The 20,793-nt window shown below is 43.2% G+C and overlaps 1 protein-coding gene across 4 annotated transcripts; it reads left to right on the top strand.

Annotated features, from left to right (window-relative positions):
- Nucleotides 1-285: 285 nt before the first annotated feature.
- Nucleotides 286-20,565, top strand: SPG21 (SPG21 abhydrolase domain containing, maspardin). Of its 4 annotated transcripts, none has more exons than XM_038419460.2 (10): nucleotides 286-551; nucleotides 4,122-4,321; nucleotides 4,424-4,516; nucleotides 9,454-9,615; nucleotides 11,807-11,887; nucleotides 12,668-12,813; nucleotides 13,441-13,549; nucleotides 18,608-18,715; nucleotides 19,364-19,504; nucleotides 19,895-20,565. In XM_038419460.2, exons 3-10 carry the CDS (start codon nucleotides 4,454-4,456, stop codon nucleotides 20,003-20,005), a joined length of 921 nt encoding a protein of 306 aa, XP_038275388.1. In that variant the 5' UTR covers nucleotides 286-551; nucleotides 4,122-4,321; nucleotides 4,424-4,453; the 3' UTR covers nucleotides 20,006-20,565. The 4 variants fall into 4 exon arrangements, with proteins under 4 accessions (XP_038275388.1, XP_038275391.1, XP_043349349.1 ...); XM_038419463.2 differs by having other exon boundaries at nucleotides 334-551; nucleotides 4,122-4,194; XM_038419461.2 differs by having other exon boundaries at nucleotides 335-660.
- The last annotated feature ends 228 nt before the right edge of the window (nucleotides 20,566-20,793 follow it).

The raw sequence follows: 20,793 nt of genomic DNA, 5'->3' as shown, positions 1-20,793 counted from the left end.
TCTGTGTGTGTGTGTATATAAATCTCTCCTCTGTTTTTTCCACCAAATGCATCCGATGAAGTGAGCTGTAGCTCACGAAAGCTTATGCTCTAATAAATTTGTTAGTCTCTAAGGTGCCACAAGTCCTCCTTTTCTTTTTGCGAATACAGACTGACCCGGCTGCTACTCTGAAACCAATGCTTTGAGTGTCGGGGTGGCGGCCTGTCCCTCAGCCAGCAGGGTTGCCGGCCAAGGGTCACGTGCCCGCTGTACAAGTCATATGACCCTCTGCGTAGTCAAGGTCACGTGAGCCCTGCCCCCGAGGTCGTGGCCAAGGCCTCAGGTCACGTGTCGCCACTGTTCCGCCTCGGTAGCGATGGACGCCGTCCGCGGGGAACGCTCACCTGGGTGATCACGTGGTCCGCGTGTACGCTCCCTCCGCCCCCATCGGACGCAGGCCGAGCTCCCGGAAGCGGGCTCTTGGTCCGCTCCTCGCTGGGAGGACCCGGGAGCGAGGCTCGGCGACAGACACCCCACCCCCACCCCCGAGCCGCCACGCGCGGGAGGAGCCGGTAAGAAGCGGGAGGGGTTCGTCCGCGCGGGACCCCCCCTCCCCCGCACAGAGCCCTCCCCCCTTCTCTTCTGCCCGCAGAGAATGGGGCAGAGAGCGGAGAAGCCAAGGTACCGTGATGTGCCACGGGGTTCTCTCCCCGCGTATTGGGAGGGGGCGTGAAGGGGGGGGCTCTTGGGTCCCCGTGCTGGGGGTGGGGGGGAAGCGGAACGGTGGGGGGGGGCTCTTGGGCCCCCGTGCTGGAGGAGGGGGGGGAAGCGGAACGGTGGGGGGGCTCTTGGGCCCCCGTGCTGGGGGTGGGGGGGAAGCGGAACGGTGGGGGGGGCTCTTGGGTCCCCGTGCTGGAGGAGGGGGGGAAGCGGAACGGTGGAGGGGGCTCTTGGGTCCCCGTGCTGGGGGTGGGGGGGAAGCGGAACGGTGGAGGGGGCTCTTGGGAATGAAGTGAGCTTGTAGCTCAGGAAAGCTTATGCTCAAATAAATTTGTTAGTCTCTAAGGTGCCACAAGTACTCCTTTTCTTAATGAGGGAGCAGAGGGGCAAGAGGGCTCTTGGGCTCTGTGCTGGGGGAGGGGAGAGAATGGGGGGCAGGAATACGGAGAGGGTTGGGGCCTGTAATCTCATATCCCAAAAGGTGCTGTTTTAACTCTCTGCGGTGGCACTTTTAATTTATTTAGTAAGTTAAAGCGCCTGTAGCTGTGGTGACTATGCTGCCTGTACCAATATGAGCACAGTCTGTTTCAGACCCAATTTTACTGATTCAGGTTTTGTGTCCATGGGAGCAGGAATAGCATGGCTGATGCAGCAAAAAATGTCAGGAGAGCAAACATTTTGATGGGTGGGCTGAGTAGCGCTTCCTATGGGTCTGTTGCTTGCAGATCAAATGCAGCTTGGGGGAATAGATGTCCAAACAATTAACAGAATATATGCAGTTTTTCCTCTCCTGTGACAGGCTCAAAAGAATTTCGGACCGTTAATAATTGAAAGTTACTAGAGAGGTGTTGTGAATGAGTCTCAAAAAATGTATCAGACACAATTAATCTCTATTTCTACTTATGAGATGTACATCAGTAGGCAACATTTTCCTACATGTATTTGTTTAGAAGTAGTCTTTTTTTTTTTTTTTTAATTCAAATACACTAACTACACTGGCTTGATCATTAACTAGTCTGAGAGTTGTTGATATTCACTACATATGAGTTGTATTGATTAGTTGATTTCCCAGCTACCTTTCATGGCATTGTTTCTGTTTCATGACTTCAAAGAGTGTGCAAGCGTTAATGGCACATTTACGGGTGTGAACTTGTTGTTCTGTTTCTGTGCATACTTGCATATGTTGCTTTGAACGTTCACCGAAAGTGAATTTCATACCATTGAAATTCATATGTACAAGCATCCTTGAGAGACAAACACAAAAGGGGTACAGGCATGGTCAGAGCAAACTTTAAAAACCGAGCAAATTAAGGGGAAATGTTTTGCGGTGGTGATTGGCTTTAATTATCAATTGATGGACGGCTTCCTTACATGATGTGAGTTTGAGGATCTCAATCCAATTGCTAGTAGATAGCTGTCCATTGTACAAAATGCATTGATTGGGTTCTTTATTAGCAGTCTCAGTGGTGATCCCAAGGTTTGAATGGGCATGGAGATTGATGTGCTTTATCAGTACAATGAGGGGGTCTCTTCAGGTCATTGTTGAGATACATTGATAGGACAGTGAGAGTCAGAGGGAAAAGTTTGAACAGATGCTGCCTGTACCTAAGATTTGGATTGAGGAACCCTGTGTCCAAAGTTGTAACTGGCACCTATCACCATCATCTAATAATGGTACTAAAACAACAGATAGAAGAAGAGGAACAATGAGAACTGATTCTAGATAGAATTGATTTCTAATCCTTTTGTAATGAACAAAATTATTCTTTAGCATGCCATTCCTTTTAGCAGACTAAACAAATGCTTCCTGTTTAGCATTTCCTTACATTTGTTCATACAAGGTCTTGCTCAGTGGGATCCTGATTTGGGCTTCGGACTGCTACTATAATGTAAATAATAAATATAGTACAAAAGGATAAAGTTCATTGTACTTTTTTGTTTGCAGTTACTATTTTTGCTGTACTTCATTGCATCATCCCATCCCATATGTGTTTTTATATATGAACAGGGTAAGCCATACTTTTGGCAGGTGCAAATTAGTAGAATGAACTACTCTTCTTTTTCTAATGCACAGCTGCCCTTCCCATTCCAGTAATGTCTGAGCCTGTTGCACTTTGCAGTCTGTTGGGTGGAAGAGGCATTTGGCCTCCGTTATACCTTTTTTGTGCATCCAGAGTAGCACAAGTGGTAAAATAAGTGCTGTAAACAGTAATTTAGCCAAAATTGAAATGACAGCCAACACAGTTGGATGGGAAAACTCTGAATCTGGAAACATTTGTTGTATAGTGAAAATGAGACTTTCTACAGTACTGAAAACTGTAGGTAAGAGGGGTGCATTTTTCTTGATGGGTGGGGTGAGGGGAAATATGCCCTTCCTTCAGAGTTCACATGTCATTAAACAGCAGGAGAATGGGCATCTGAGTTCTGAAGACATGAAAGTGAATTGTAACTAATTCTTTAGTCCAGGTGCAAAATGAATTGGTTTTTAATGGATTTTATACACTGTCTAGACTAGCCCTCAGGGAAACTGACCAGAATCTGTTGCAGAATCAGCAATTGCCTTATTCTAATAAGAAAAATGAACAAGTGGCCATTAATTATAATTGGGTATTGATAATTAATAAAAGGAAATTTATTATGCATTCCTTATCCACTATATTCTTGTAAGCACATGAAAAGAATCACTGTAGCAGGATTTTCCTTGCAAACTAAAGTTAACAAGCAGTCAGCATACAGCTATGAATTAAAAAAAATTATCTGGCATCATTGGCTGTACAAATGGAAGTTCTTAATCAACTAGTGCTTAATCAGCCAGTGAAATGTAGGTCCCATGTCAGTCATGTAAGTTTCATTACTACAAATAAGTAGGATCCCATATAGAATATATAATAACTTATCTACGTGGGGAAACTGACTGGAATAGCTATTCCAGAAGAGTGCCTTTAGATACTTTGTTCTGGAATAAAAGTGATTTTATTCCAGAATAATACTCCCATTTTAGAAGCACACTAATTAATTATTCCAGAATAAAGTGATTTTTATTTTGGAATATTATCCACACAGGAAGCTATTTTGCAATAGTTATTCTGGTCAATTTCCCTATGTGGACAAGCCCTGAAGTTTCGACTGTTCTTTACAATAGGTATCATGTAATCTGAAGAGAGCATTTTAACATGTTTTAAGATGCTTTTAAGTTAATTATACTTAAATGAGAGGTTCTGTCTGAATGCTTGACTAAATGGACCGTAGACCTATGAAACATAAGTACTTATACAGTCCATTGTGTGAACTGTGAGCGAAGTACCAGCAAATTCAAATAGAGGCTACCTTGGAGCAGTTGATAAACGGGCTTAAAAGGAATGTTAAAATATAATTTCCTGTTTAAAAACATCTTAAACCCTGCAATACTATCTTCCTTTCAGAAGCTGCTACACTGGAATGCTTTGTTATGAAAAGGTCTTATTACAGAAGGCACCATCAAGTCCTAATTAGAGGGTTAGTAATATTTGATCAAGAGACTGCATTTTCTGACTATCCCTAAGTGGTTATAATTAAAGCTAAGGATAAGTAAACGCAGAACAAGTTAGAAGACTGACAAGGGAGGACAGTCAACTGAGAAGAGGTAAAAACAAACGTATCCTTTGTATACACAATGAGGCTTCTATGCACTGGATTAGTGTAAACCTACATTCTTGATCTGAAACATCACATGTCTGTGTTTCAGGTTTACGCAACCTCAGTTTCATCTAACATCATGGGAGAGATTAAAGTGTCTCCTGACTATAACTGGTTCAGAAGTACAGTTCCTCTTAAGAAGGTATGTACGGTTTTAGTTGTCTGTTTATGAAGTGGTATCTTACTTCTGAAGGGTCATGGGGTGCGGGGGTGGAAATTGCCTACGCAATGGGCCTATGTGGGTAATGGAAAATAGTCACGGGAAGTGGCAGATCTAGGTATCGACATGGCCCCCATCACCTTGGTATTTGAGTACTCGGCAAGTACTTTTATATTAATGTAGCTTTCATTGGAGGTGGTCTGTTACCTCTAATGGGATTCATGGTGCCATCTGAGCTTTGGGAGCCTTCTGGAAAGCAGTGTCTGTTGGGGGCCACGAGTGCGCTATTGTGGGAACAAACGTTTGAAGCTGAGATTAGAAAGGGGTTGTGGAGCTGAAAGGGTTGCTATGTACAATCATGGCTGGGGCTGGCTTTCCCTCTATGCCCAGCAATTCATATGCTTACACAGCACTACTGTCTTGACTCATCATCTAGATTTGTTGCTTGTTTTGGGTTTCAGCTCACCTTCCTCAGGGTTGAGCTGCTTTCTCGATTCCCACAAGTAGAAAGATGTATGGGCTGCATTGGAAAGCAAAATCATTATTTGCGATAATTGGGTGGGGGAGGATTTGAGAGCTTCTGCATGTTCACACTATCCAGCCATCTTCCCAGCTGGCCCAGAGCAAGTGTTTGGGATGTGCAGACCTTTTATTACCCCTGCTCTGGACATTAAGTGCTGCAAAAGGGTGCTTATATGATTCCCAAAGAGCACTGCTTTGCAGTGGGTCTTGTAGCCCAGTATGCTAGGGACTGCATCCGATGAAGTGAGCTGTAGCTCACGAAAGCTTATGCTCTAATAAATTTGTTAGTCTCTAAGGTGCCACAAGTACTCCTTTTCTTTATGCTAGGGCATTTCACCCAGGTCACTATGTAGAGATGACATATCTGAACCACAGTTATTGTGGATATCTTTGTTCTTAAATACAGCTTATGCTTGGTCCCAAATCTTCATGTGCAATTCTCCCCAAGAAGTGATTTTTTTTTTTTTTAAATAAAAGGCATGTGGGATTCTCTGCTCATTGTATCTCACTGATTTCCATGTCAAATTCATTCCTTTTGCAATTAGTAAAATACTTTTGCTGTCAGCTTCATAAATTCATCTTGGTTTCTGACAGTCAAGCTATGGACTCTTTCCATCTCATACATTATGAGTAGTAATGGTGCTGCAGGCCAAATTACCTTTTTGTAGTCCCATTGCCTCCAGATTATGCCCAAAATGGGTATGCACAGATGTAATTGCACTTAACCTGTAGGCCAAGAGATAGCATAGGTGTACGGAGGTCATAATTTAGCCTGCATATCATCATACTGGGGATTTAATGGGATGGAAATAACACCCATAAGATACAGTGAATGTGGAATACTGTGCCACTTTCTACAGGAACTGCATTGCATGTAAACTCTTGAGCAAATATAACTCTCTACTTGCTGATAATTGATTTATTAAATAAAAATATGCATAAATTGCAGGGTAATCAGTGAGGAAGGTTTTATATGAGCCTCCAAAGTATAACTTTCTTTACTGATTGTCGCTTTTTATTTTGAAGTAAGCAGAGTTAAAGATACCACCGTGATGAATATGGGTAGTGGGTGAGACCTAAACAAGCCAGTCTTGGTCTCTGATGGGGAAAAGCTCAATTTTAATTATACTTCATTGTGGGGGTTGTTTCTAGGAATAAGACCTTTCCCTCTTTGCCTGTGATTGTTAGCAATATGGTCAGTAAGGAGGAGGAGGCAAGGCTCTCTGATGCAGAGAGAGGGTAAACAGGGCTGGCAAGAAAACAGTATAGTTACTTCTTCCCTCCAGTCCTAGCTGCTGCTTTGTGCTGCCACCAGATCAATGTAGTGAGCTCCCACAGTTTGTTCTTTGTGGGGTAGTGGGGATGAGAGGCTTGGAGATATTAGGCTATTTCTCATTGCTTTTCCTGCACCCGTCACGTGTTGTCACTGCTACTTCTCCCCCTTCCTGCTTAGGTCACAAATAAATGGAAGCCAGTTCCTTTTAGAAAGAGGCTTAGCGGGATGCTGAAAATTGAATCCGTTTTTAAAGACTGTCTTTCACTCTGCCTCTGATCCTAGTTTGATGATGCTATCTGTTTATAGCCGTACTCTTTACTACCTGCGATCGATAACAACCAAAGAGTGCAATGGGATCAGGGATGAGAACTTACTGTGGCATACTGGCTAAAGTCCACTGCAGATAACTATGCTGCTTACATAAAATTTACCCTGCAGTTCTAACTGGAGAAATGGCTCTTCGCTTCCTCTCCTTAAAACTACTAGTACTTCTGGTGCAGAATGGCTTCTGCCTTCCACCCCACTGGCAATTGCATTTTCGAAATGTGAGAAGTCATTCCCATAGTTAGGCTGCAGTGTTGCAAAGAAAAGTGCTTTATAGGTACAAGTTGTAACTTACAGATGTGTATGGTGGGGAAGAAAGTTGGTTTTGTGGGTAGAGGACAGGGCTTGGAGCCAGGAGCCCTTGTGCTGTGTTCGTCATTCAGGAAGCCTTTGCAAAACATTGTGCAAGTCATTTAAACTGCATATAGCACAGTTTCCTGAGTGTAAAATGGGCTGGGGGTGGGGAGAACGCAGAGTTTAAATGAACTCAACTTCATAAAGTGCTTTGAGAGTCTCAGGTAGGAGGTGCTGTACGAGTGGAGTGTTCAGTCTCTTTAAAATGTCACACCGGCTATCTGTAAAACAGTATGTCTTACTATCTAAAATATTATCCTGCTCTGAGACAGTTATAGGGTGAAATTTTGGCTCTGACGTCAGTGGGAGTTTTGCCACTTATTTCACTGGAGCCAGATTTCACCCAAAATGTAAATTCAATGATCAATCAAGTGTGGTATAACAGAAGAAGGTCAGTAGTCTGTCTGAATCAACTGTTAATCGGTGTGACTCAACTATGCAACATTTATTGCAGATGAAAACACATCGCAGTAAATCTACATATTATATGATTCTATCAAATGGAACAAGTGCTTGCCACGCTCTGGGTGCCGCTAGTTGTCTGGCTTTGGGGAAAGTAATTTAATCTCTCTGGACCTCAGTTCCCCATTGCATGTATTGAGTCTTAATCATTTCTTTAACACTTGCTAATATCCTCAAGTGAAGTACTCAGTGTAAGGTATGTTTCATTTTAAAATCATGAAGATATGCTCTTGTTACACAAACACAAAGGGCCATGATGAGCAGATTCAATTAATAGTCTTGCATAGCAGAGGAGAACTTTCTTTTGCTTAATATAAAAGTAGAAATGTGAGTTCCTTAGCAGTTCCAGGGCTCTGAGAAGTCCTGGCACTAAGTCCTTTCTAAATTGCTTGGAAACTTTACAAAAATGACTGATGATGTGATAATCACATGCTCCCTGAACCTCAAGTACAGACTTCCTTGTAAACCACAGATTTGTCATCAGCCTGGCAGATTTTAGGATTTGTGATCTGGCATTCCCGGCGTATCAAGAGAGGGGTTGTACTACTATGACAATGAGAAAAAGCTTTTGGTGCCAACAGTTGAATAAGTTATAAATTTAAAATGGATCACAGCTACATAAACAGAAAGGTCATGCATCTGTTGTACTGCATAGGCTTTATCTTGAGGTTTTATGGTCACCGAGTTTATTTGGCCTATAGTCCTGTACTACTGGTGAGTTTTGTACCTTTAAAAAATCATCCTAAATATACACAGCAATATGTCTGAAAAGCAAACCCTGAAAATGGGGGATTGAGACTTCTCAAACTCTTATTCTTTAAAGATGCCACTTGTGCAGGATTTTCATTCTTGGATCTTGAATTCCTAGCATAAGACAGGCAGAACACAAAGGTCTGAAGGTTTTTGGCCTGTAAGGGCAACGGTAGTGGCCAGGGTCTAAGCTAGCCACCGCTTCTGTTGGTCATGTGCCGCTCTGCCTCTCCAACTTCTCTCCCTTGAACATTCTAGTGAATTCCTCCTTGACAATAAATCGGCTCCCTCTGTCCCATTACAGCTTGTACTACTTTGGGTATCTTCTGTACAGTGTCCCTGTTTTACAATCAGACCTCCATTGTTTCAAATTAGTGATCACAATTTTCTGGGTCTGTTTAAGACAGTAGTGTTGAATAGTCACCAGTCCTGCAAGTTCTTAGCCCACCCCCATCTACCTCCATACATCAGGACCTAGAAAAAATGAGTCGGTTGCAGGGTGCTGTCCTTTCAACCCAGAACTTTGGTGGTGTTTCACAGTCGGAGGAGGATGTTCTTGGCGGTATAGATTATCAGGCCTTTAGCAGGCAAGGGGCTAGTCAAACGATAGAAGGAGTTTTCTTCCTGGCCAAGCATGTGCTGCTACTTCTGAGAGTCGGTTCTGTTTGTAAACAGACTATTGGGATGTTCCCATGATTTATTCCTAGAGTAATTTTAGGTATGAAAATTGGTATATCTGATACAGAGGACCAGAGTGCCTGATTCAGGAAGCTGGTAAACTCAAACCGAACATTAGCTCAGCTGGGGTTATGTAACTTGTATATTGGTAAGGAAAAGATTCCTACATAAAACAATTTCTGCAACCTGACAATTTACTTCTGGCACTTGCCCTGGACTTCAGTTGTTCAGAACATCACAAACTTTGATAAGACAGTGACTGTTCTATTAACTAAAACCATACTGTTCAGAGATAAAGTAAGCTAGCTTGTATCAGGTAGTCTGACCAGCTTCTTTTCTATTTCACAACAAGATGTGTGTATGTGGACAGTGTAAACATCACATTTATTAAATAGGCAAGGGGTGAAAAGTTTTATTCTGAAGGAGAGCAAAGGGTGAATTTGTTTGAAAGAAAAATCTTGTATCACAGGTTTGTGAAAAACATTACTAGAAACTGAATGGGAGATATCTGGTATCAAGCTTATACAAATTTCACTAAATTTTCTTCTTCCAGATCATAGTAGATGATGATGATAGTAAAGTGTGGTCACTATATGATGCAGGACCTAAGATCATCAGGTGCCCACTCATATTTCTTCCACCTGTAAGTGGAACTGCAGATGTGTTTTTCCAGCAGATTTTGGCCCTGACCGGATGGGGTTACAGAGTTATTGCTGTGAGTATTCTCAATGCAACATCAAAATTCAGTGTTTGTTTGCTCTTACATTACAGTAAATAAAACTAGAGTTTTAGATGCATCTGGTAAAGGTCAGTTTCTAAGTCCATTTAGCTCATAATTTTTAGAGGAATCAAAGCAGAGAACTCCAGGGAAGGCTAATCTAAGGTATGTTCTGGGGTATGTAACATGCAAAACTGGGCGTAACCCAAACCTGTGCTCACAAAAGTGAGTACGTGAAACATACAAAAATGTATATTAGATTTATACCTAGTGAATTAATTCTGTGATCTGTTTTTTTTTTTCTTTACTCCATGAACATCAGGAGTTGGAGTTTGCTGATGTCTCATTCATAGGGTCTTACCAAATTCACAGTTCATTTTGGTTCAATTTCATGGTGATATGATTTTCATAATCATAAATTTCATGATTTCAGCTATTTAAATCTGAAATTTCAAGATGTTGTAATTGTAGGGGCCCTGAGCCAAAAAGGAGTCCGGGGGTAGGGGAGGGGGAAGGGTTGCAAGGTTGTTGTGTGTGGGGGTTGCGGTACAGCAACCCTTACTTTTGTGCTGCTGCTGACAGCAGTGCTGCCTTCAGAGCTGGGCAGCTGGAGAGCAGCAGCTGCTGACCAGGAGCCCAAGTCTGAAGGCAGAGCCGCCGGCAGCAGCAGCACAGAAGTAAGGATGGCCTGGCATGGTATTGCCGCCCTTACTTCTAAGCTTCTGCTGGCAGGGCACTGCCTTCGGAGCTGGGCACCCAGCCAACAGCCACCGCTCTCCAGCCACCCAGCTCTGAAGGCAGCGCCCTGCCAGCAGAAGCACAGAAGTAAGGGTGGCAATACTGCAATCCACCTAAAATAACCTTACAACCCCCCATGATCCCCTTTTGGGACAGGACCCCCAATTTGAGAAACACTGGTCTCCCCTGTGAAATCCGTATAATATACGGTAGAAGCGCACACAAAGATCAGATTTCATGGGGGGAGGCCAGATTTCACAGTCCGTGATGTGTTTTCATGGCCGTGAATTTGGTAGAATCCTACACATTCATTTCTCTTGGAGTTTTGTACAAGAGGAATTGTAAGTTTGCAGGTGACACTCTTTCCAGTGCAACCATTTCCCACTGCCTTGCTTTGTCTCCAGTTGGATCTCTGTTTGCTCCTCTGATTCAGCTTGATATTGGTCAGGAAAATAACCATGGTAGTTGGTTTCTCTGAAAGGCCAACATAACGTGAAGTAACTGGTCAAAATACAGCCAGACTACACCACTTATCCACATCATTTTAAGAAGTGTTACCTAGTGTTTAAAAATTTAACTAAGTGGGTAATTTCAGTCATACTGGAGCCTTTAGGTTAACTGTCCTCGTATAGTTATGGGTCTCTGCCCCTCAGGCCTTTACTGCCTTTGTTTTTCCTTGACCGCTTCTGGTCTTGTTCACCTTTCTGTGTCTGCTTCCATCATAGTTTGCACCTTTCACCTTCCATCTTTCAAAATGGAGCAAAGCTGATGGGTTTTTTTTAATATGGGTAGAATTTATAAGTCTTTCTACTGGATCAGACATTGGTCAATCTGGTTTCCCTCCAGCAGTGACCAGTGTCTGTTGTTTCAGAAGGAAACCTTTCATTTCTGCCTCCTGTTCCCATGTCAGTTGTACAGTAGATGAGGGGTTGCCATCCTTTATCTTAAGAGGATGAGTTTACTGAAAAGGCATACAACTTGATTACTCACTGGCCTAGCTAGCATGTCTGAAAATATTAAGTCACAAGATTTTTTTTTAGAAGGACTTAGTTGTAGTGTGTGTTTTGATGCCTCTCTGCTGCTGTGAATTCCACAAGGAGGATCTGAATTTTTTTAGTAGAAGCCTTATTTATGCAAACAGTTGTGTAGCTTTAAGTGACTCACTACATCTTTACTAGCTAATGATTTTATTTCTGCTGATTTTATATGGTATGGAAACCACCAAAACAACATCAGTCTATTATGCAAAATTCTCATTCTGTTGTACATCATCCAGTTATCATGTTGAACGTCTTATCTACATCTATTTGGCCAGGCTTTAATATGCAAGGCTTTAAATATTTTTAAGCAGAAAGCCAAAAGGTGCTTCTGGAGATATGAAAGAGCAGTTGCTCAAAGAACAGCTTCATTTGATTACTGACTATAGTTTAATTTTACTTTATTACTCTAGTTGCAGTATCCAGTGTATTGGGACCATCTTGAGTTCTGCGACGGATTCAGGAAACTACTAGACCACCTACAACTGGATAAAGTTAGTGCCCTGAGATTGGCAAATAACGTGGGGTTGCTTATAAAAAAGTTAGGTAAAAAAGCCTAGAGTTTATTAAGAACTAACATGCAGGAAACATCTATGCCATAATGCAAGCTAATTAAAAACCAGAAATTCAAATCGAAGCAAACACGATCCAAAAGTTGTCCTGCTTTGATTCATTAGTCGCTACTGTCAGGACTTTTTTTTTTTTTTTTAAATTGCGTGTGGTTTTTTATTTCTGTTTTTTAGTTAAAACCTCAGTTAATCCTATTAATTAATGACTTAAGTCTTTGGGGCAGAGACAGTCTTTTTATTCTGTTTGGACAGTCCATGGCACAATGGGTGCTACAATAATACACATAAACAATACTCGTAGTAAGTAATGGTAGTAAATGACCTATCATAGCATCATCAATCTGGAATAGCTATTGAAGAGTGGTTAAAATAAATGTTCATACCATATTGATTTTGGCATGATAAATATACTAAAGTCCTGATTTGAATTTTTGAGACAAATATGTTGCCTGTGCCTTTATTTTCAGTCCTTTAAAGTATCTTTTTTTTTAATTACAATATCTGAGAGGAATTTTAGGTTTTTGGGGTTGAAAATAAAATTTGTGAACTTCAGTTATTTCTAATAAGCTTTCAGTTTGTCAGAATACAAGGAAAGGAATAGCATTGTAATGTTGTTTGTTATGCTTTTTGTAATATGTTATATGGATATTCAGGATTGATTTAAGTTGTTACACGGCATGTACTTATGTTTTGGTTTTAAATTAGGTTCACCTTTTCGGAGCTTCTTTGGGAGGCTTTTTGGCTCAAAAATTTGCTGAGTATACACACAAATCCCCCAGAGTTCAGTCTCTGATCCTGTGTAATTCTTTCAGTGACACTTCCATTTTTAACCAGACATGGACTGCAAACAGGTGAGAAATACTGATAAGTCAAAGACTGACATTACATTTTATAGTAAAATGTCAGAGTTTTAGACAAACGCAGTTTCAAAAACCGATTACTTGCTGGTAATCTGAGCAAGCAATGGAAAAACAGGTGGCAAAATACTTTAAAAAGCCATGTTACAAGGAAGGTGCACTTTCACAATCGGAATTTTGAAACCTGGAATTATAACGTTGGAGAGGTTTTTGTTTTTTGTCTTAAACTTTTATGACTGATACAATCGGACCTGGGGAAGACTGGGTCAAGACTAGATCTTTGTTTTGCCTACCCGAGTATATTAAACTCTACATACAGAGAAGCTTGAATGAAACCACTGTGTGGCAAAGAATACCTTTAAAATACACTCGCAGGATAAAGTCAGTAACTTTCAGTGTATTATATTCCTATACATGCAGTTCTCTATCTGTTATCTTAAAAGCTTATGCAATGATTGCCCTAGTGAAGTCCTACACAAACAACTTGATTTGAAATGAAATGTGTTTTTGCAGAGCAGGGAGGGGGGAGAAGAGAGATGCATACCAGAAAACACAACTTTTTTTATTTTTGGAGGTCTTTAAACTTGAAGAGATTCATGTGATCTCTTGTTTATATTTCAGCTTTTGGCTAATGCCTGCATTTATGCTGAAGAAAATTGTTCTTGGAAACTTTGCTTCTGGTCCTGTAGATCCTGTAATGGCAGATGGAATCGATTTCATGGTTGATAGGGTGAGTCGTGGATGTCTAAGGGTATGTCTACACTATGAAATTAGGTCGAATTTATAAAAGTCGGTTTTGTAGAAAGCGTTTTTATACAGTCGTGTGTGTGTGTGTGTCCTCACACAAATGCTCTAAGTGCATGTAGTCGGCGGAGTGTGTCCACAGTACTGAGGCAACCGTCGACTTCCGGAGCTTGGCACTGTGGGTAGCTATCCCACAGTTCCCGCAGTCTCCACGGCTCATTTGAATTTTGGGTAGAAATCCTAGTGCCTGATGGGGCTAAAACATTGTCGCGGGTGGTTCTGGGTACATATCGTCAGGCCCCCGTTCCCTCCATAAAAGCAAGGGCAGACAATCGTCTTGCGCCTTTTTTTCTTGTTACCTGTGCAGACGCCATACCATGGCAGCATGGAGACCGCTCAGCTAACCGTCACCGTATGTCTCCTGGGTGCTGGCGGACATGGTACTGCATTGCTACACAGCAGCAGTTTATTGCCTTTTGGCAGCAGATAGTGCAGTATGACTGGTAGCCGTTGTCGATGTAGTCCTGGTTGCTTTTAACCAGGTGCCTGGACAAACATGGGAGTGACTCAGCCAGGTCATTTCCCTGGTTTCGTCTCATGGCGATGGAGTCCTACTGGCAGTGCACTGTCTTTTAATCTGCAGCCAACAGAAGATGATGACCAGCAATCATACTACACCGTCTTCTGCCGAGCACCCAGGAGGAGGTGATGGCTAGCGGTCTTACTGCACAGTCTGCTGCTAGCAAGATGTATAAAGATAGATGAAGTGGCTCAAAACAAGAAATAGACCAGATTTGTTTTGTATTCATTGTCTCCTCCCTCCCTCTGTGAAATCAATGGCCTGCTAAACCCAGTTTTGAGTTCTATCCTTGAGGCGACCATTCAGTTTTTCTCAAAGCCACCCCCTTTGTTGATTTGAATTCCCTGTAAGCCATGTCGTCAGTCGCCCCTCCCTCCGTCAGGGCAACAGCAGACAATTGTTCCGCGCCTTTTTTCTGTGCAGACACCATACCACAGCAAGCATGAAGCCCGCTCAAATCACTTTGGCAACTAGGAGCACATTAAACACCACACGCATTATCCAGCAGTATATGCAGCACCAGAACCTGGCAAAGCGAAACTGGGCAAGTAGGCGACGTCAGCACGGTTCCGAGAGTGATGAGGACATGGACACAGACTTCTCTCAAAGCACGTGCCCTGGCAATGTGGGCATCATGGTGCTAACGGGGCAGGCTCATGTGGTGGAATGCCAATTCTGGGCCCGGGAAACAAGCACAGACTGGTGGGACCGCATAGTGTTGCAGGTCTGGGACGATTCCCAGTGGTTGCGAAACTTTTGCATGCATAAAGGCACTTGAATGGAACTTTGACTTGCTTTCCCCTGCCCTGAGGCACAAGAATACCAAGATGAGAGCAGCCCTCACAGTTGAGAAGCGAGTGGCAATAGCCCTGTGGAAGCTTGCAACGCCAGACAGCTACCGGTCAGTCGGGAATCAATCTGGAGTGGGCAAATCTACTGTGGGGGCTGCTGTGATGCAAGTAGCCAACGCAATCAAAGATCTGCTGATATCAAGGGTAGTGACCCTGGGAAATGTGCAGTTCATAGTGGATGGCTTTGCTGCAATGGGATTCCCTAACTGTGTGGTGGGGCCATAGACGGAACCCATATCCCTATCTTGGCACCGGAGCACCAAGCCAGCGAGTACATAAACTGCAAGGGGTACTTTTCAATAGTGCTGCAAGCACTGGTGGATCACAAGGGACGTTTCACCAACATCAATGTGGGATGGCTGGGAAAGGTACATGACGCTCGCATCTTCAGGAACTCTGGTCTGTTTCAAAAGCTGCAGGAAGGGAAAAGCTGCTTTCTTCCCAGACCAGAAAATAACCATTGGGGATGTTGAAATGCCTATAGTTATCCTTGGGGACCCAGCCTACCCCTTAATGCCATGGCTCATGAAGCCATACATAGGCAGCCTGGAGAGTAGTCAGGAGCTGTTCAACTACAGGCTGAGCAAGTGCAGAATGGTGGTAGAATGTGCATTTGGACGTTTAAAAGCGCACTGGTGCAGTTTACTGACTCGGTTAGACCTCAGCGAAACCAATATTCCCACTGTTATTACTGCTTCCTGTGCGCTCCACAATATCTGTGAGAATAAGGGGGAGACGTTTATGGCGGGGTGGGAGGTTGAGGCAAATCGCCTGGCTGCTGGTTACGCACAGCCAGACACCAGGGCGGTTAGAAGAGCACAGGAGGGTGCGATGCACCTCAGAAGCTTTGAAAACCAGTTTCATGACTGGCCAGGCTATGGTGTAAAAGTTCTGTTTGTTTCTCCTTGATGAAACCCCCCGCCCCTTGGTTCACTCTACTTCCCTGTAAGCTAACCACTCTCCCCACCTCCCTTCGATCACAGCTTGCAGAGGCAATAAAGTCATTGTTGCTTCAAATTCATGCATTCTTTATTAATTCATCACACAAATAGGGGGATAATTACCAAGGTAGCCCAGGAGGGGTGGTAGAGGAGGGAAGGACAAAGCCACACAGCACTTTAAAAGTTTAAAACTTATTGAATGCCAGCCTTCTGTTACTTGGGCAATCCCCTGGGGTGGAGTGGCTGGGTGGCTGGCCCCCCACCGTGTTCTTGGGCATCTGGATGAGGCGGCTGTGGAACTTGGGGAGGGGAGGGTGGTTGGTTACACGGGCTGTAGCAACGGTCTGTGCTCCTGCTGCCTTTCCTGCAGCTCAACCATATGCTGGAGCATATTAGTTTGATCTTCCAGCAGCCTCAGCATTGAATCCTGCCTCCTCGCATCACGCTGCTGCCACCTTTCAGCTTCAGCCCTCTCTTCAGCCCGCCACCTCTCCTCCTGGGCATTTTATGCTTTCCTGCACTCTGACATTGTCTGCCTCCGTGCTTTGTCAGTGTGGGAAGACAGCATGAGCTCAGAGAACATTTCATCGTGACTGCGTTTTTTTCGCCTTCTAATCTTCGCTAGCCTCTGGGAAGGAGAAGATCCTGTGATCCTTGAAACGCATGCAGCTGGTGGAGTACGTGCTACTGGTCTGGAGTGGTAAAGTGTCCTACCATGGTGGATGGAATAAGGCTGCCCTCCCCAGAAACCTTTTGCAAAGGCTTTGGGAGTATATCCAGGAGAGCCACGAATGCCAGGGCAAATTAATCATTAAACATGCTGGCTTTTAAACCTTGTATAGTATTTTTAAAAGGTACACTCACCAGAGGTCCCTTCTCTGCCTGGTGGGTCTGGGAGACAGCCTTGGGTGGGTTCAGGGAGTACCGGCTCCAGGTCCAGATTGAGAAACAGTTCCTGGCTGTCGGGGAAAACTGGTTTCTCAGCTCACAGCAAACAAGCGATCTTCAACCTCATCATCATCATCTTCCTCGTCCCCAAAACCTGCTTCTCTGTTGCCTCCATCTCCATTGAAGGAGTCAAACAAGACGGCTGGGGTAGTGGTGGCTGAACCCCCTAAAATGGCATGCAGCTCATCATAGAAGCAGCATGTTTGGGGCTCTGACCCGAAGTGGCCGTTCGCCTCTCTGGTTTTCTGGTAGGCTTGCCTCAGCTTAAGTTTCACGTGGCACTGCTTCGGGTCCCTGTTATGGCCTCTGTCCTTCATGCCTTGGGAGATTTTCACAAATGTTTTGGCATTTCGAAAACTGGAACGTAGTTCTGATAGCACAGATTCCTCTCCCCATACAGCGATCAGATCCCGTACCTCCCGTTCGGTCCATACTGGAGCTCTTTTGCAATTCTGGGACTCCTGCATGGTCACCTGCAGCTTGCCACACTGGCCAAACAGGAAATTGAAATTCAGAAGTTCGCGGGCCTTTTCCTACTTGGTCAGTGCATCTGAGTTGAGAGTGCTGTCCAGAGCAGTCACAATGGAGCACTCTGAGATAGACGGTATTGGCCTCCGGGAAGCTAATTGCGTCCACAGTACCCCAAATTCGACCCAGCAAAACCGATTTTAGCGCTAATCCCCTTGTTGGGGGTGGAGTAAGGAAATCGACTTTAAGAGCCCTTTAAGTTGGAAAAAAGGGCTTTGTCATGTGGACGGGTGCAGGGTTAAATCGATTTAACGCTGCTAAATTCGACCTCAACGTCTAGTGTAGACCAGGGCTCATTCTGGTAATATTGGGCATGTTTAATCTTGCTTCTAGAGATAGCATAACATATATGCCATAGGTACACTGCTGCCATCTTTACTTACCTAATATAAAGGATAAACAATAAGTGGCAGACCCTGAGCAGGTGTTACTTTGCATAGCTCTATTGACTTCAATGGAGCTATGACCATTTACACCAGCTAAGGATCTGCCTCTTGTTTGTCTCCATTCCTTAAGGGACATTTGATATTTTCAAGATGCCATGCAAACAGTGTTACTTGCCTAACTAGCTGTGGTTAAGTTCAAGCTCCATTCAAGAGAGAGAGGCTAATGTACGTGGAAGTGTATTGACTCCCTTGCATCCTCTAGAGAAGCAGCACCTGGGACACTGGAGACCCTATGGGATGCCTCTGTCATTATGTAGTTGAGAATGCTTTGAAGTCTGCCTCTCATGCCTGGAAGGGGATACTGTAGGGATGTAAAACTGTAATTTAAGCCCTTCTTAAGGAAGTAGTGGTCAGGGCTCTTTTTAAAAATGACCAGTAGCCACCATATTTCTTTGCAGGGGTGCAGTGATTGGGTGGGGGGAGAGGTGGCTCTCCCAGACCAGATGATGGAGGGGCGGCCAGAACAATTGAGTGGCATTGTGACCCCATGCACCAGGGTGCAAAGTCATTTATTCATATTTGGCCTGGTCACCCTCCTCCTTGCCCCCCATCACGATGGACCAAATCTGAGGGAGTGTTGTGGCGACCTTGTGCCTTGGGTTGCAGTGCCACTCAAATTTGGGGCAATTGGACCTAACCTAGATCCCGCTCCTTAGCAAAATTTGGGTTCTGCCCATTTCTTCTGCTATATTACCATAAACCTACCCAAGTGAAACTGAATTCATAGTCTTTATTTCCATTTATTGAAAGCTGGAAAGCCTGGGCCAGAGTGAGTTAGCTTCAAGACTTACCCTCAACTGCCAGAACTCCTATGTGGAACCTCATAAAATTCGAGACATTCCTGTAACTATTATGGACGTAAGTTGTTTTTTTTTTTTTTTCTTTTAGCCTATTGCTTCACCTGGCTGGATTGGGTAGGATTTGGCTATTCCATGAGCAACTTTAATACTTTATCACCTATGTATAACAAAACAGGGAAGATCTAATTTCATGTTAGATGTTACTTTCTACTCGTTATGCAACCCTGTGAATTAAATGTAAAATGTCATTGGGGTATCATGCACAGTACAATCTGAGCTCAGCGTGCTATAAACTAGGGCAGCATGACTTCAATTTTCTGAATTATGACATGCCTATAAAATTAGTTGATCTTAAAGATGCAACTGTTCTCCATTCCTATCAATTTCAGCGTCATGTTGAGGTCAAACTGTAATAACTGCGGCAGATGTGAACAATATAGGAAATCACTCCTAGGCTTATTACTGGAGGGCAAAGCCTCACACGTTAAATAAGCATCAGAGGCTACGTGTAATTTATTTTATACAGTAAGACAGTGGGCTTTATTCTTGGAGATGGATTTCACTGTCAGGCAAATATCACACCACAAAGAAGCTAGAAAGCAGTGAGGTGATTGTTAGAATTATTCTAAGGGCAGCACGCTTCTAGTATGCTATGGTAAGTAGCTACAAAAAACTTGATTGGCTTCAGAATTACTCTGTTTTCAAGGTGTTTGATCAGAGTGCACTTTCAACTGAAGCAAAAGAAGAAATGTACAAACTGTACCCCAATGCCAGAAGAGCTCACCTTAAAACAGGAGGCAATTTCCCTTATCTCTGCAGAAGTGCTGAAGTCAATGTCTACATCCAGGTAAGCCTCTGAAATTCAAACCTTTCCTAGCAGAGTCCCATCTTTCTCATACCCTCATCTGCTGCTGTTCCCTAACCTTTGGGAGCTGCAGGCACTGAACCTAACTGGTGAGCAGGGGTCAGGGCTACACAGCAGCCACACTTATTGGTCCTGGGTTTGAGGTTGGCTTTCACGTGCCTGATGTCTCTGCAGTCCACCTGAGCTCTTGTGTTCCGTGTAGGTGGAGCAAATTTTGGTGTATGAACTAATGCTGTGCTTTGACTGAACTGTAATGGGGACCGGTTCCTGGATTTCACTGGCTGGGGTGGCAGTGCTGCTTTCCTTTTACCTTGTACCTTACCCATAATTCTGTATTACTGCTTCAGAATTACTGCTTTTCCTGTCCAACAGATACACTTACTGCAGTTCCACGGTACGCGATATGCAGCCATTGATCCTTCTATGGTTAGTGCAGAAGAACTGGAAGTCCAGAAAATCAAGCTTCAGAGCAGCAGTGAATAAGAGCCACAGTAGCTTTCTCAGCATCAGTTAAAGAAGTGAACCAATCTGGTTGTCTTCCTGTATATAAGCAGCTGTTTCCAATTTGCCTTTTCTTATGTTAGCCGGTTATCACTGTGTAACTCCAATAGGGTTGATATTATTCAGTGTAATGCAACCGAGAACAGTAATTTACAGAAGCGTACCAGGATACTTTGGTTTAAGCTTATCTTTAAATATAAGGAAGCACCTTTGAGAAGACTCCAGTTTTAAAGAATTGAGATACATTTTGCTACCAAAGTTTTCACTACCACGTTCTTAAAACGGAACCCCATTTCTTTTTTATATTTTTATTTAGCTGTATATATTGCACATGCAGGTTGGGTACTTAAAAGCGCATTTATAATTTTGTTGAATATTTGGATTAAAAAAATGAAGTGCCAATGTTGCCATCACTTATTTGCTTTATAAGTTGTGTTGCAAGTTAGTTACTTTATTTCTACCTGAAATATAAAGCATTAAAAATTTTTTAACTTTCTTGCTAGCTGTAACAATGGTTTTCAATAAAACTTCAATTTCAACAAGTGGCTTTTTTTCTAATTGACTAAATAGAATTACTGTAGTTTAACATGATCTTTCAGAGCTGCATGTGGATGTAAATAGCATCAAAGTGCAGAGCAACCATCAGAAAAGGTCTGTTGAAGTATCTTAAAGCAAATCTAAGCAGAATTTAACATTGTTTCTTGAACAGTAAAACAGCTTGAATCATAGTGAATTCCAATTTACTTGTGTTGGATAAGAGTTTTTTCAGC

This window comes from Dermochelys coriacea, chromosome 10 (assembly GCF_009764565.3).
Source record: "Dermochelys coriacea isolate rDerCor1 chromosome 10, rDerCor1.pri.v4, whole genome shotgun sequence".
NCBI lineage: Eukaryota > Metazoa > Chordata > Testudines > Dermochelyidae > Dermochelys > Dermochelys coriacea.
This window is presented reverse-complemented; position numbering and strand designations above follow the sequence as displayed.